Below are 15,227 nucleotides of genomic sequence, written 5' to 3' on the forward strand. Positions count from 1 at the left end.
TGAATTTTTGAATCAACTTCCCTCTTTTGCCAAACCTCATAACACCCCGTATAGGTGACACTTTCAAGAGAACCTTATCACCCACAGCAAACTCAATGTCTCTTCGATACAAGTCCGCATAACTCTTTTGTCGATCTTGGGCTGCTCTCATCTTTTGTCGAATCAAGTTCACTTGCTCAACTATATCTTGTACCATTTGTGGTCCCAAAACCACAACTTCAGCGCTATCATCCCAATACACCAGACTCCTACATTTCCTCCCGTACAACGCCTCAAAAGGTGTCATCCTAATGCTCATGTGATAGCTATTGTTATATGAAAACTCTATCAGATTCAGTCTATCCTCCCAACTCCCACCAAATTCCATCGAACAAGCTCACAACATGTCCTCTAAAGTCTAAATAGTTCTCTCAGTTTACCCATATGTTGCAGGATGAAACACCGTACTTATCTTTAAGGTAGTCCCCATCAATTCCTACAACTCTTGCCAAAACCGTGATATAAACCTCACATCTCTATCTGACACTTATGTCGGCCGGTTGACCTTGGTTTAGGCTGGACTAAAGACTCTTTTCTCTTGCTGGGTTTCTCTTTTCATTCTCCCTAAAGGAATTGTTAATAAAGCTAAGGCTACCTGTAGGAACTTCCTATAGGATGGAAGTGTTGATTATAGAAGAGCTCCCTTAGTGGCCTGGGATAAAATATGCAGACCTAAGGAGGAAGGAGGACTTGGCCTTAGGGATCTGGATGCATGGAAGAAAGCCTGATTGGTAGACTAGTGGACTGGGTATATGAGAAGAAGGACGCTATTTGGGTCCATTGGGTGAACTGTAACTATTTGAGAGGAAAGGATTGGTTAGATTATAAGCCCAACACTAACTCTAGCTGGGTTTGGAGAAGAATTTTCAGGGTAAAGCAGGATTTAGCAGCATGTTACATTAATGGGAAATGACATGAACAGGCTGAGGGATACTCACCTAGTAGTTTCTATAAGTGGCCGAGGGGGCAAAACCCAGAGGTCCGATGGCAAAATGTAGTATGGAACTCTTGGAGTATACCTAAGCATAATTTTATGGGGTGGCTATGGGCTCATGAGGATATGCATACTAACAGTAAACTGATTCATTATGGGATAGATGCCGATGAAAGATGTCTCTTGTGTGGACAGGCTACTGAAACACAAGCGCATTTATTCTTTGCTTGCTTATATAGCAGTAAAGTAATACAATTCCTGAATCAGAGTACTGGGGGAGCTATACTTGAGAATGATATTATGGAATGGTGTCTACATAGAACTAGTACTAAGGTCCAAAGAGGTGTTCAAATTGCTTTAGTGTTGAGTGCAGTATATCAGGTTTGGCAGCAGCGTAATAAGAGCAGAATGGAGTTGGTTCTTCTCCGGCCAGAAAAGATTGCTCAAGTGATTGTTCAAGAGATGAGGGCCAGGATCAGAAGCAGGGACAAGCAGCAATTGAAAATTGGTGACCTTGAATGGCTAGATAGCAAAAATCTCATGTAATGCCTATATGATTTCTGTACATTGATATCTATTTTATAATATACTTACATTTCACCCAAAAGAATGTGATTTCTTCATAAGTTAATTACAAGTAAGAGATTCTTCTCATTAGGCATTAATTATGAATTCACTGTGTCTAATTAGTCTTGTTGAATCTCTCATGCCTATATCTTCTTGTTGATTAGCCTAATGTATGTGATTTCTACTTGGGTGAATTAATGAGTTGGGTTAATTGATTAAGTGTGTATTCCTTGTCTTTAACCATTATTAAGGAGATTTAGGGGAGAAATCTCCACAATAAGGTAATAGTAATTAATTAGGAAATTATTTGTGTCAAGGATCAACCATTAGAGGACCACTAATAGGATTGGGTTAAGTTCTTCCTAAAATTGATAAATTTCCATCTTATAAATTAATTTCTTGGTTGATTGTTGTTCACTCTAGTTTGAATTTTATTTTGTCTTTGAAAACCAACCAAAACCCCCCTTTTTATTTACATCCTTGTTTGACAATTAGTCACAATTGTTCTAATTGCTCTTTTGATTGCACCATTACAAAACCCCTCCTTCTCTTGGGTACGATCCCATTGCTTGCTACTTTACTAGTTTATAATTAGTATTAATTAGTACGTATTGTGGTATATAAATTGTTAATTTTGCCATATTTTATAGCGACGTTTTAGGCGTGTCAAATTTTGGCGCCGTTGCCGGGGAAGGTAACAGTTTTGAAATGTTCCTTATTGTGTTTTTAGAGTAGTTGTGTTAGTTAATTTTCATTTGTGTTTAGTTAGCTTAATTCCCATTTCACACTTGTTCTTATCTTTGGATTAGTATTTGTGTGAACCTTTTAATTGTGTTGTTGTTGTGTAGAATCTTTTATGGTCCACACTAGGAATTCAAGTGAACCCTTACTTCCCATGAACCCGGAAATTCAAAGGTCTCTCGCTTGGCTAGGAGGAGGCATAAAAAGAAAACCCCCGGTTATTCAACAAATTGATCCAATAGATTAACAAGACCAAGAGGAAGATAACAACATCGCTTTTGTTATAGAAACCGATCCACAACCCATAAATATCATCATGGGAGATGTCGAGAATCCACCAAGGGAGAAACCACCAAGGGCAAGGACCATCAAAGAGTTCACCGCTCTGGACCTTACACAAGTTCCTTTGTGTATCTCTTTTCTGGCCCTAGCGGAGAATGCTACCTTTGAACTCAAATCCGGGATCATCCATCAATTGCCACAATTCCATGGAACGAGTACGGAGGATCCCAATAAGCATTTGAACAAATTCCATGTGGTTTGCTCTAGCATGAAACCCAATGGAGTTACCGATGAACAATTCCAACTAAGAGCCTTTCCTTTTTCACTCAAGGATGCGGCAAATGATTGGCTTTACTATCTTCCCACTGGAAGTATTACCACATGGAACCATATGAAGAAAGCCTTCTTGGATAAATACTTTCTCGCTAGTCTCTCCTCTCAACTCAAGAAAGAGATAAGCAATGTGGAGTAAATGGATGTGGAAAACTAATATGAGTATTGGGAAAGATTCAAGCAACTTCTGGCTAGTTGCCCATACCATGGTTATACTGATCATGACTTGCTTTTGAACTTTTGTGGTGGACTTCTTGAGGATGATGCTAGGATGATTAAGGCCGCCATCCAAGGTGGGATTGAGTACATGTCGATCAAAGAAGCAAATGATTTGATTGAAAGGTTAGTGGGAAGTTCTAGGAATTTTGGATGGAGAATCAAGAAGGCAAGTGTAGCATCTTCTTTCAAGCAAAATTCTACCCACATGGAAGACAAATTTTATTTTCATACAAACGTGGTCAAGGAACTTGCAAAAGGAAGTGGGAGTACATCTCATGTGTAATTTTGTGGCCTTTGAAATGATCCAACTGTTGGAGTAAATGTCCTCAACAATAGTGCGATCACATGATTAAATCTCATAATAAGAATACGGAGGTGATGATTCAATTATATTGTCAACTGATCAACATTAATCGTTAATTATTGGCTAACTAGAATTTGACATTACTGTCATTTGACGGTGGTGATCAGTTGATCCCTTCGGTCACACCTATAGGATGGCGCACAAATGGAAAAGTAATTCTTTGTATTTGGTACAAGTTAATTAATCCCTTAAATATATTGAGTAATGTGAGTTAAATATTTGTTATGAGCTTAGAACTCATAATTATAAATGAGATTTATAAATATTTTGAGATAAAGGCTGGTAGTTAATTAAATTAACAACAAATTGTAAATTAATTAAAATGGGCATCGTGGTACCCATTAATTGATGTGATGACGATAATATATACTCAACAAGTTGAGCATATATATATATACATCGTCCGTTAATTTGTCATATAATTGTTATCCGACAAATTAAATATTTAATTATGTGCGATAATTAAACACGTAATTAATACACATTTGCGGGACAAATGTCGAAAACCGAAATGGACCCTTAAAAACCCCATAACCGGTTATGTGGTGTGTTGGGGACTCCATTGGGTTTTGTCTTTTAGCATTTGTAAGATGCTTAAAACATCATTATTACAAATACTCAAATACTACACCCTGGCTAGTGTAGACTACCTAAAAAGCATAGAATAAAAAATGAAAAAGAAAACCCACCCACTTACCTATGGGTGCCGGTTTTTGGAGCTCTAATATAGAATTTTGTGGTTCATTTTTCCATTTCTCATGTCTTCCTAATTTCTCACTACTTCTCTCAAAATTAAAACTCTCAAAAATAGTATGATGATATTATAAGATCATTACTAAAGTAGTAATAAGATTATTAAGGGTATATTACTACAATTATCTAGTTAATATTTGTAGTAATCTTTGTGCTAATCTTGGGTGCTCACTAAAGGAGGTATTCTAGTTTGAATACTCGGTCTTGGAAGATCATCCATTTTACTAATAGCTCAAGAATTAAAAGAGAAGGAGTCTCTTGTGGTGCCCTATTTCGAACCATACAACAATGTAAGGAGAACTGTTTTCTTCTTTATCTCCTTTTCTTTTGTTATGCATGCACTAGATCCTCCACTAGTTTAATGAGTAAATTAGTTTCATTATTATAAGAGTCTAATAAATTGGTCTATGGAATGTTCAATTGGTATCAGAGCATAGGATGTTGCATGCATAATCGATTTATAGTTTTGTCGAGTTATAGTAACTTAAATAAAACTAAAACTTTTTGATTTATTAGATAATATCACGAAATCATTTTGCATATTATATATTCTTGTTCTAAAATGTATTTAGGTCATTGTGATGATTTATGGTATTTTATTGCTCATTTTATTGATTTTTAGTGATTTTATTATATTTTAATGAGTAAAATGGTATTTAAAATGCTAAAAATAGTTGGACTTAGTTTCTGACCTTGAAATTTTAATATGACCTCAAATTCATATTTTACTTATTGTATGTAAACTTTCGTATAAATTTGATTTATTTTGCATGATTTATAATTTTTATATGATAAAAATGGAATAAATGGAGTACAATGGTAAACATAGTTAAACTTCAAAACAGGCCATGAAATTTTAATATGTTGTCACAAGCACATTTTAATCACTATGTGTAAAATTTGAGATGAACACGATTCATTTTGCATGATTTATGAATTTTTAGTGTAAAAATGACATAAATAGTGACTATTTTAGCAAAAATAGCTAAAACAAATTACATAGCATAAAAAAATTATTTTTGGTTTCATTTATATCCCACATATCAGATCTAAAGTTGGAACATTGATTAGATTAATTTTCATATGCTTTAGATGTTTTATTTGATAAAACCGATAAATCGCAACTATATTTTTCTCGAAATAAATTCGAAAATTTTAAACTTAATTTTTGACATTATGAGTGTCATGAAAATATTCCAGAATGTTTAAAAATTTAAAATTCAAAATTTGAAATTATTGTAATTTAATTTGGATTTATTTCATAAAAGTTATAATTTTAAGGTCATATATGAGCATAATTGTAATATCAAGTTGAATTATTGTCAAGAATTGAGTGATGACTAATTTTGAGTCCTAAGACAGTTAGGATAATTAACCTGGACTAAAATTTGATTTTAGTATTATTTTGCGATTTTAATAAATTAAAAATCGCGAATATCCATAAAACCCGGTAATATTTACGATATAAGTTTAAATAGGGCGATTTAGCACATAACTTGGCATGTTAGATACATATTATAATGATGCATATTTCATTGATGAATGTCATATTTTATTTATATAATTTTGAATTATGTAATTTTATCTTAGTATGGCCTTAGTTTTTCCTGATATTTCCCGTAATGTAAGGGGATATCGATATGGTTGTAATTTAATGTGATCTCGCATCCCTTTTACTTTTATTAGTTTTTCATTTTATAAATGTATAATATAAAAGCTATGTAATTTCATTACTATATTTGTAATATTTGTAATCTGATAGGCTTATCGCGTACCTATGAAAAGATAAATTCCTTAAACACAAATAAATGTAGTAATACGGGTCGAACCACAAGGAAACGGGAATTACGTTGTGAATTGCTATGGGTAGATTTTTATCAAGGTCGACTTCAATTTTGGTTTGGTTGGTTTGTTTGATGATTAATGAAAATTGTTATGTAAATTATATGATAAAAGAGAGTCTAAGGGGTTCGGGTCACACATGCAAGGGTAAATATACGATCATGATAAATTCGGTACTAATAACATTGTCAATTGCTTAGGCTCAGAGACACTCACCTTACGATATTAGTGTCAAACATAGACCGGGTCCTAGAGAAACTCTCGTCCATGACTAGGTCGTCCTACTATGCATGCTTTGTCTAATTCAATTCCGTGCCTCTCGACTTATAGAACGAATGAACAAACTTAATCAATTGAATAAGGCCTTAAACAAAGATTAAACGTTATGGCACAAGCATGTGATAGAAGCAATTTAAACAATATTATTAACCTATCTTAACATGTTATATATTTGATTTTGCATGGCTCCCCTAGCCCTTAGACTAAGAGATTTAGCTACTCATGTTAAGGTGTAAATTGTAAACTATATAAAGAGAAATGATAAACATGGTTGAGTGATTTATATGAACTAAATGTTTTAACATGTAAAAGAAATAGAACCAAAGTAATCTAAAAGGGGTGCTTAATTATAAACTAAATACAAACTAAATAGAAATGTGAACTATAAATAGAAATACCTTAAAGAGATGAACTTGTATGGAAGAACAAATAATAACCAAATGTTTGAATAAGAAATGCTTGAACAATAACTTGTAGAACAAAATGTTGAAGGATTGAACTAAGGAGAGCTTAACAACTTGTAAACTAAAATGAGAAAACTAATGAGAGAAATATAAAGCTTAAGGCTATTGTAAAGTGAAAATGAGACGTAAAGATTGGATGCCTAAGCCTTGGAATGCCTCTCCTATTTATAGGAGAGGAAAACGAAACGTAAACAATCAAGGTGCATGCGGCCCCGATCGGGGTTGGGTGGCCCGGTCGTGTTTTTCCGGGTATTTTGGCTTAAATTCTTGTTTAATGCTTGAAGGAATCCAATGTTTGCGATAAATGATCCTTAATGCACCCGATTAATGCTTCATAATTCCTTCTAAGAGCTCCCAAAAAGCATCCTAAGCATGTTGGAATCTTATGCTTTCCACCTTGACTTGGACTTGAACATTGGGCTTTGACTTTGATTGTTGGCAACATTTGCATTACACATATTGATCCATCAATTTCTCCATGCAAAACCCAATCCAATGCTCCATGCTTAGTCCAACACTTGGTCTTGATTAGCTTAGTGAACTTGGTGTATAAAATGATAGGAAAAAGCCTCTAAATGCTTAGATTCCTACAAAACCGTAACAAACACAACAATACACCTAGAACACAAGATTAGCTCACAAATATGCTAATTAAAGTATGATGAACAATAGAAACCGAGCTAAAATGAGGGGTGAAAGTATGTAAATTATGCACTTATCATAATCCCGGAGTTTCCTTCAAGACGGTGCCATTCAGAAAGGCGTTCCGACGAAGACGGTGTTCTTGGGAAGCGTGCCACTTGACGTTCAAGGGGCCAATGGAGTTGGTTTCCGAATTTGTAATAGATTATTTGATTTTCTATTTTAGGATGGCCATACTAGGAATTTATTATTTGCCTTGCATTTCTTTTAATATATTGCATGCATTGCCAAATCGCCATAACTTTACATGCATATCTTTTCTTATCGAGTCATCGACGTGTCAATTACAATTATCGATAGTTCACCGATTTAGTTCACTAAACGAGGTAGATAATAAATTGACAAGACCTTCACATATATAAAATTTAGATTAGTCTTACCAAATAGTAGAATCCATGAATCCCCGTGACATTTGGGGTAGGTTCGGTTTTCCCGGGGTGCTTTCATTTTTTCATTGGGTAAGTGGGGTAATAAAACGCTATTACACGCGAAATTTAGTTGGACTCAACGGGACATGAAGACTAGTCTTATGTTCCGGGGCTAGAGATGAACTTAACGTAATTTCATTGACCTAGAGTTCTAATTGTAGAATCGGTTAAAGAGTTAACCCACCGAGTTATATTAGTGAGGGATGTATCGGTTTCCTCGTGCCCGAGTTAATATGGATTTGGATCTCGGAATCATTTATATAATTGGGTGGAGGTCATTATATAAATGCTAAAACATGCTAAAATGTTTTCATATATTAACGATGAATGTTTCTTTTTCCACTATTTCGTTGTTTTATGTTGTTCTTTATCATTTCTCCTACTAATATACGATATCAATTCGATTGTAACACGAGTCTCCGCTAAACCACTATTACTAACGACAAATAGAATCTCTTTCTAAATCCTCAAATGAACCGTTTAAATAGGGCATGGACTAGTTCCATAGGAATTGTTCTATTCCATAGAACAACATAGGAGTTGTCCTATGTCATATAAGATTAGCATCTTAAATTCCTAACACGCCTATATATGATTTCTTGTGAAGATGTGTGAATATAAGTTATAATTAGTCAAAATATGTTTTGATAATATCTTCTATGCATCCACGGTTCAAAAGTCTTATTGATCAAATTAAACACTTGTCATCAAGCACTTATGTTATTTTTTTTTGGTGGAAATGTAAGTAATATTAATCATTTCCCAAAGGGAAAAAACACCAAATACAACACACCATTTTGAAGTTACACAGGCAGGAAAGACAAGCAAAACTAAGATATTACATTAAGCCTTTCACTCGACACCATTCTCTATCACTCAACGACATCTGACAGTAATTATATTTAATTATAGCCATTCTCCCGTCCTCCCTAACTGCTTGTATGATAGCTTTGGGATGTAAAACTTTCTGCTCCACACGACATAAATTCCGAGCATGCCAAACATGGTAGTGTAAAGCAACCACCAGGGAGCATAACAATTTCCTCATAAAACCAGAACAGCTCCTAATCTTCAACATCCTCTCAGCCAAGACAACTCCAGTACTAGGTAAGCCAAGCCAGTTTTGGAATCTTGCATAACAGTGACAGGTGAAATTGCAGGTGCTGAATAAGTGATCATGAGTCTCATCCTGATATCCACATAAAAAACAAGTTCTTTGAGAAGTGATCCCCATCTTATATAGCCTATCCAAGGTAAGTAATCTCCCATGTCTAATGAGCCAAGCATTAAACATATGCTTTGGAGTATTGAGCCTACTCCAAACAATATTATACCAGGCCACATTGGGAGTATGATCCTGCCTGAGCCAATTGTAACCATCCGCAATATTGTAATGACCATCATTAACCTGCCATTTGCCATTACTATAACCAGCTGCCATTTTCTCCTTTACCATACAAACTTGCCTCCAGGCCCAGGAACTATTAGGATTAGGTTGATATTCAAACCAGTCTCGGCCTTTCAAATAGACTTTGTCAATCCACTTAATCCAAAGGAGGTCCTTCTTAGAAGCTATCCACCACACTAGCTTACCCACAGCTGCTACGTTCCAGATTCTACTATCAATGATGCCCAGCCCACCAGCAAGAGTGGAAGAACAGACAATCTTCCAAGAGACTAGAGGAGCCTTAGAATAACTGTCAGAGCCTTCCCACAAGAAGTTCCTACACAAGGCTTGAATCCTATCCATCACTCCTGCAGGAAGCACAAAGATTTGTGCCCAATAGTTATGTAAGGTAGCTAAAACAGATTTGACCAAGATCAATCTGCCAGTGTAAGAGATTTTCCTCTTATTCCACCCCTTAATCCTCTTAACCATCTTATCCACCAGCAAAGAGCAATCCAATTTTGACAGTTTCTTATGAGATATGTTAACTCCCAAATACTTAAAGGGCAGCACTTATGTTATTAAGAACATGACAATGTTAAATTGGTAAATTGATTTGTTAGAAATTTTGATTAACCAAATACCACAATAGAGTTAACCCTTGTGAAGGATTAACTAGGAATTTAAATGAAGATAAGTCTTCATCAAGTAGAAATTCTAGAAGTCACTGGGAGCAATAAGAAGTAAGTACCTATCTTAATTGTTAAGGATAGAACTAGGCTCGAAAGAGAAAGTGTTAGACACTAAAATAGAGACAAACCCCAAATAAGTAAAGATCAAGGAAGTTGGTCGTGTGACTCCAACATATTCCTTCTTGAATATCTATGACATTGACATTGCATTCTTGCCAATTACCATATCATAAGTATTTGATACAAATTTGTAGATTTCATCATAATATTTGGTATTATCGTGTGACGACTAGCAAGAATAAGTCCAGAAATTTGCATGAATGGAACTAGGGTAGTTGTCATTTCATCCATGAACATATGAATGTTGTAGTGTACTCATTTTAGTTTTGTATTTAGAAATGTACCTCAATAATTGTTATGATGTACACTAACTCTAAATAAGAATATAATTCAAGTTTTTGAATAAAAACAAAAGGGTTTCACTATTATGCAATTAAAACAAGCGTTGTGCCCTTACATACCAGGATTAAGTTTATGGTGAGACCATATAAATCAGGTAATTATATTCAAACTAGAAATAAATATCATATATACAAGACTCAAGTTGGTGACCCCAATCATTTCTCAATTCTCGATTGAAAATCGCATTAAGAAACTAGTATCCCAAACCATTTGATTGGAAATATTTTGGAGTGTGCAAATCTTGTATTCAAACCAAGATAATTTATGATTTTTTCATGAAAAGGATTATGAATAGAGAAAGATATTTGCCCTATTGACACTTTAAAGTGTATGGTCGAATACAATTTCAATCAAAAAAGGTTATTACTTCTTCATCTCTTTTACCCAACGAACTAGGTAGATACTTGGTATCCACTTAATGAGGTAAGAAGAGAAATTCTTTGAATAAGTTCAATGAATGTTTAAAAAGTATCAAAACCTAGAGATTATAAAACCAAAGTATTAGTACTTTGTTAAAATGGGGAACAATAAAGTGAAAACTTTTATCTCAACCAAAAAGAGTGTGATATGGTATCACAAGTTCACTTTAATTACGATATGATTTGAATCTTTACATTGTAGTTGGAGGTAGTTTCTGTTATAAAATTTGTCTGGCATTTAAATTTTCCACTAATATAAAACATGGTTAAAGCAATCATCTACTTTTCATATGAGATATGGTTAGGCATGGTACCTTAATTGTAGCTTGTTTCGATAGTAATCATGTGCTCTCTCTTCCTACATGATCACGAGAACAAAGGTTTGTGGCTAGTGATGCTGTGTATTAAAGAAAAGAGGATTATTTCTTAAAGAAAGAGTGGGAGAAAATGTTCAAGAGCCACAAACTGAGAATAAGACGTAGGAAGATGTTCCTTCTAGGTCAAAATCAGTAATTATTTCTTCGAAACCTAAAGTGGACAGGAGTCATGTTATTTTTGAAAGTAACAAACCTGTAACTTATTAAGATGCTTATCTAGTTTCAACTCCGCAAAAGTCCGAACTGAACATAAACATTAAGATGTTTCCATGACTTGGTTGATTGGTGGTAAGAGGTTTACACCAATTGCAACGCTTCGTTAAAATTCGGATTTCATAATATTTGACTAACGGATTTTAAAATCATCTTGCATAAGTTTTGTAAATCGTAACTATCCTAAGGTAGGATACGAACTTAAGAAGAAATCTTAAGTAGAAGTCAAGGAGTTGAATGGTATGTTTCAGTCATGTAATAAACTTTTCTCGATTTGTCGAGTAGTTTTGTTTATACATGAAGTTTAGTGGGAGTACGGTGGTATTATTAGTCTTATATGTGAATGACATATTGATCACTGTAAGTGATAAAAGACTTAGGAGAAGAATAATACATCTCTAAGATATCCAGTTTGATGGATATTTTCATAAAGTTAATATTCTTATGTTAATAAGAATTCTGACAAGTTCAAAAGTATTGAACGTGTAGAAATTGAATCCATTTGCTTCCGCTGCGGGATTAATTCATTACGCTAAGATATATTACCATTCTTAAACCTCGTATACTTGGAGTATGACGAGATGTTACAAATCGAATCTTTGAGAGAAGTTACTAAATAGCCACATAGTTCATTAGTTAGTTCTCATGAAGTACTAAAGATATGAAACTAAGCATTTAGAAATGAGATGGACTTATGTGCAAGGAGTTACACAAAAACCATATTCTAAACACATAAGGGTGGTTAGAGAACCATCTTGGCTATATTTTGAAGAAGGATATCTGCGAGAAACATCCTAGGCAGTTGAACAATGAGATATACACAACGGAAATTGAGTACACTTGCAGTAATGAGATATGCAAGAAGGAGGGGATGATGTTAGGATTAGGTTTTGTGAATTGGAGGAACTATGGTAGTTCCTTCCAATAACCGAAGGTCCTATCCCTACTCACTGTGAGGATAGTGGGAGCTATTCTAAGGCAAGAGAGCCTATGTCTAGATTTAATCTAGACACGTACGCAAAAGTTTCATAATAAAGATTATACAAAACAAAGGGAAAAAGTATATAGTAAGGTTAGGAAAGTGCAAAGTGTTGCTAAGACTTACTAAACAAAGCCTTCTCATAGGCTTAGCATGATAAGTCATGCCACTTCAATTGAATTGATATGATCAAATATATACACGATTAAAAATGAATTATAGATCATGTAGTAATTGACATTTTATCAATTTTACATATGTGATAATACATTTAGCGTTTGAGTTTTATACAAAACTGTTTTCTTTAATACTTTGCTTTTCCAAATAGGTTGTTGAGACAATGCTGAACCCTATTTAAGTGATCTGGATTAACATAGTATTGGCCCCTAGTTGTTTATATGAGGTGACGTCTCCAAATGACTAGAGTGTGATGCGATTGATGGCAAGTTCAAGTGCCATAGGGTCATAAGGGATGACTAGTCGATCACATAGGCAGACTGTATGGGACACTCTGTCGGGCAGTGACCGCTTATAGAGTTCTGGCAACATTTATATAGCCTGGTCGTGGAGAGAGCTACTATAGTATTCTTTTGAGTCAATTCTTAGACTAAAGATTGTTCGCTCAAGGTGGCATAGTTTCTAAATGACTTTGATTTATGCTCCACGACTTTCGTAACTGAGGTCAAATGGGCATCTTTTGGGGCATGATGAGCTGTGGCTATTCGAAGGGATCAGTGCGATAGGAATTGTCCACCCCTTGTCAGGGTTATTTAAAATCTCAAGGCCACTCGACGAATAGTGAACTGAAATGAGTGGCCACGCTCGGAAGGTATTCATCGTAGATAATTCCGGTCAGACAGTTACTCTCGAGATCGAGGAAACCACTCAAGATATGATCAAATGTAAGTACGACCTGCAAGACATCTTGCATTGAGTGGGAGATGATGTAATAAGACAAGAGAATTGGTGACGCACACTTGTCTCGGACAAGTGGGAGATTGTTGGAGTAAGTGTCCTCAACAATAGTGCGATCACATGATTAAATCTCATAATAAGAATACTGAGAGGATGATGCAATTATATTGTCAACTGATCAACATTAATCGGTAATGATTGGCTAACTAGAGTTTGACATTACTGTCGTTTGACGGTGGTGATCAGTTGATCCCTTTGGTCACACCTATAGGATGACGCACAAATGAAAAAGTAATTATTTGTATTTGATACAAGTTAATTAATCCCTTAAATATATTGACTTATGTGAGTTTAATATTTGTTATGAGCTTAGAACTCATAATTATAAATGAGATTTATAAATATTTTGAGATAAAGGTTGGTAGTTAATTAAATTTACAACAAGTTGTAAATTAATTAAATTGGGCATCGTAGTACCCATTAATTGATGTGATGACGATAAAATATAAGGTTATTTAATGGGAATACTCCAAACTATTGGTATGCTTCTCAAAATACTCCAAACTCTATTTTAACTACCAATATACCTAACTTTTACAACTTTCTCTTTCATTAAAACAGGTGAAAGGGCTACCTACTATACCAGTTATCTTTTTATTTTTTTATTTTTTTAAAAACTCTTCTCTTTCTTGTAGTATCTTCATCTTCTTTATGCAAACCCAGTTAATCTTTGTTTTTCTGCCAAACACTAAAACTTCATAGATCTCTCCAAAACACCATTGATCTTCTGTATAAAGAATATGCGAAAAAAAAAATTCCTATACCCATCTCATCCATACACTTCTCATACTCCAAACTAATCAGAACACCATTAAAAGTAAAAAAAAAAAAAAAAAAAAAAAACTCCCCCATCGTCTATTCATCTGCTCCTCCACATTTTGCGTTCACCTCCTTAATCTCAAAATTTCTACCCATCTTTTTTTTTTTAAAATATCAATCTTTCTGTATAATTATTCCCCAAAACTGAAAAAAAAATCAAACCTAGATACCTAAACCGCATAAAGTTTCAAGCTTTGGTCAATAATGGAGGCACCTCAAGAACCATTGATAATTGGGGATAAACAAGAAATGAGAAAATGGTCAAGATCCATGAAAACTCAAGGTAATCAATAGGTTTAGCACCCAACACCAACCAACTCAATCAAAAAACTTGAAATTTCACCAACCCAATTCCAAATTAATCAAAAAAATCGTTGAATTACAAATGAATTGAAGAGTTTGAAGCAATACAACATATATGTCATCAACTTTCCCATTGGTAATAAATAAACCCATAATCTATATGGGACAAACTTAAGATTCTAATTGAATAAATAACATTGGTGATTTAGGTGAATTAGAGAGGAAATTGGGTTGAAAAAAGCTTATTTAATCAGCTACGGTAGAATATTTGTGGGTTTATTGGAGGTTTTAGGCGGAAAGATAAAAGGGGAGGATGAGGCTTCCAGTAAACAAGATGTCTATAAATGAAGAATGGAGGAAAATTAATTAATCAATTATAATTAAAGGGGAGCAATGGTGGAAAAATAAATAACGACTAAAATTAATGGACATGAAATTGGAGGAAGGAGAAGTTGCAGCTAAGTAAAATGGAGGAGGATTGAGTAAACTTATTATTATTATAAAAATAAAAGTTAGACATGTCAATAGTTAACCGGCTACACTAAGTTGAAAAATAGACAATTCTAATAGAAGAGAATGGGTGTAGAAGTTAGGTATATTGATAGTTAAAATAAAGTTTAGAGTATTTTGAGAAGGACCCCAATAGTTTGGAGT

The 15,227-nt window shown here is 34.3% G+C and overlaps 2 protein-coding genes across 2 annotated transcripts; one reads left to right on the forward strand and one right to left on the reverse strand.

Annotated features, from left to right (window-relative positions):
* Positions 1 to 2,597: 2,597 nt before the first annotated feature.
* LOC141602030 (uncharacterized) lies at positions 2,598 to 3,035 on the forward strand. The gene has a single exon (XM_074422338.1). It carries the CDS (start codon positions 2,598 to 2,600, stop codon positions 3,033 to 3,035), a length of 438 nt encoding a protein of 145 aa, XP_074278439.1.
* Positions 3,036 to 8,785: 5,750 nt separating this feature from the next.
* On the reverse strand, positions 8,786 to 9,826 carry LOC141602031 (uncharacterized). The gene has a single exon (XM_074422340.1). It carries the CDS (start codon positions 9,824 to 9,826, stop codon positions 8,786 to 8,788), a length of 1,041 nt encoding a protein of 346 aa, XP_074278441.1.
* Between the last annotated feature and the right edge of the window lie 5,401 nt (positions 9,827 to 15,227).

The sequence above is a fragment of the Silene latifolia genome, chromosome 9 (assembly GCF_048544455.1).
Source record: "Silene latifolia isolate original U9 population chromosome 9, ASM4854445v1, whole genome shotgun sequence".
NCBI lineage: Eukaryota > Viridiplantae > Streptophyta > Magnoliopsida > Caryophyllales > Caryophyllaceae > Silene > Silene latifolia.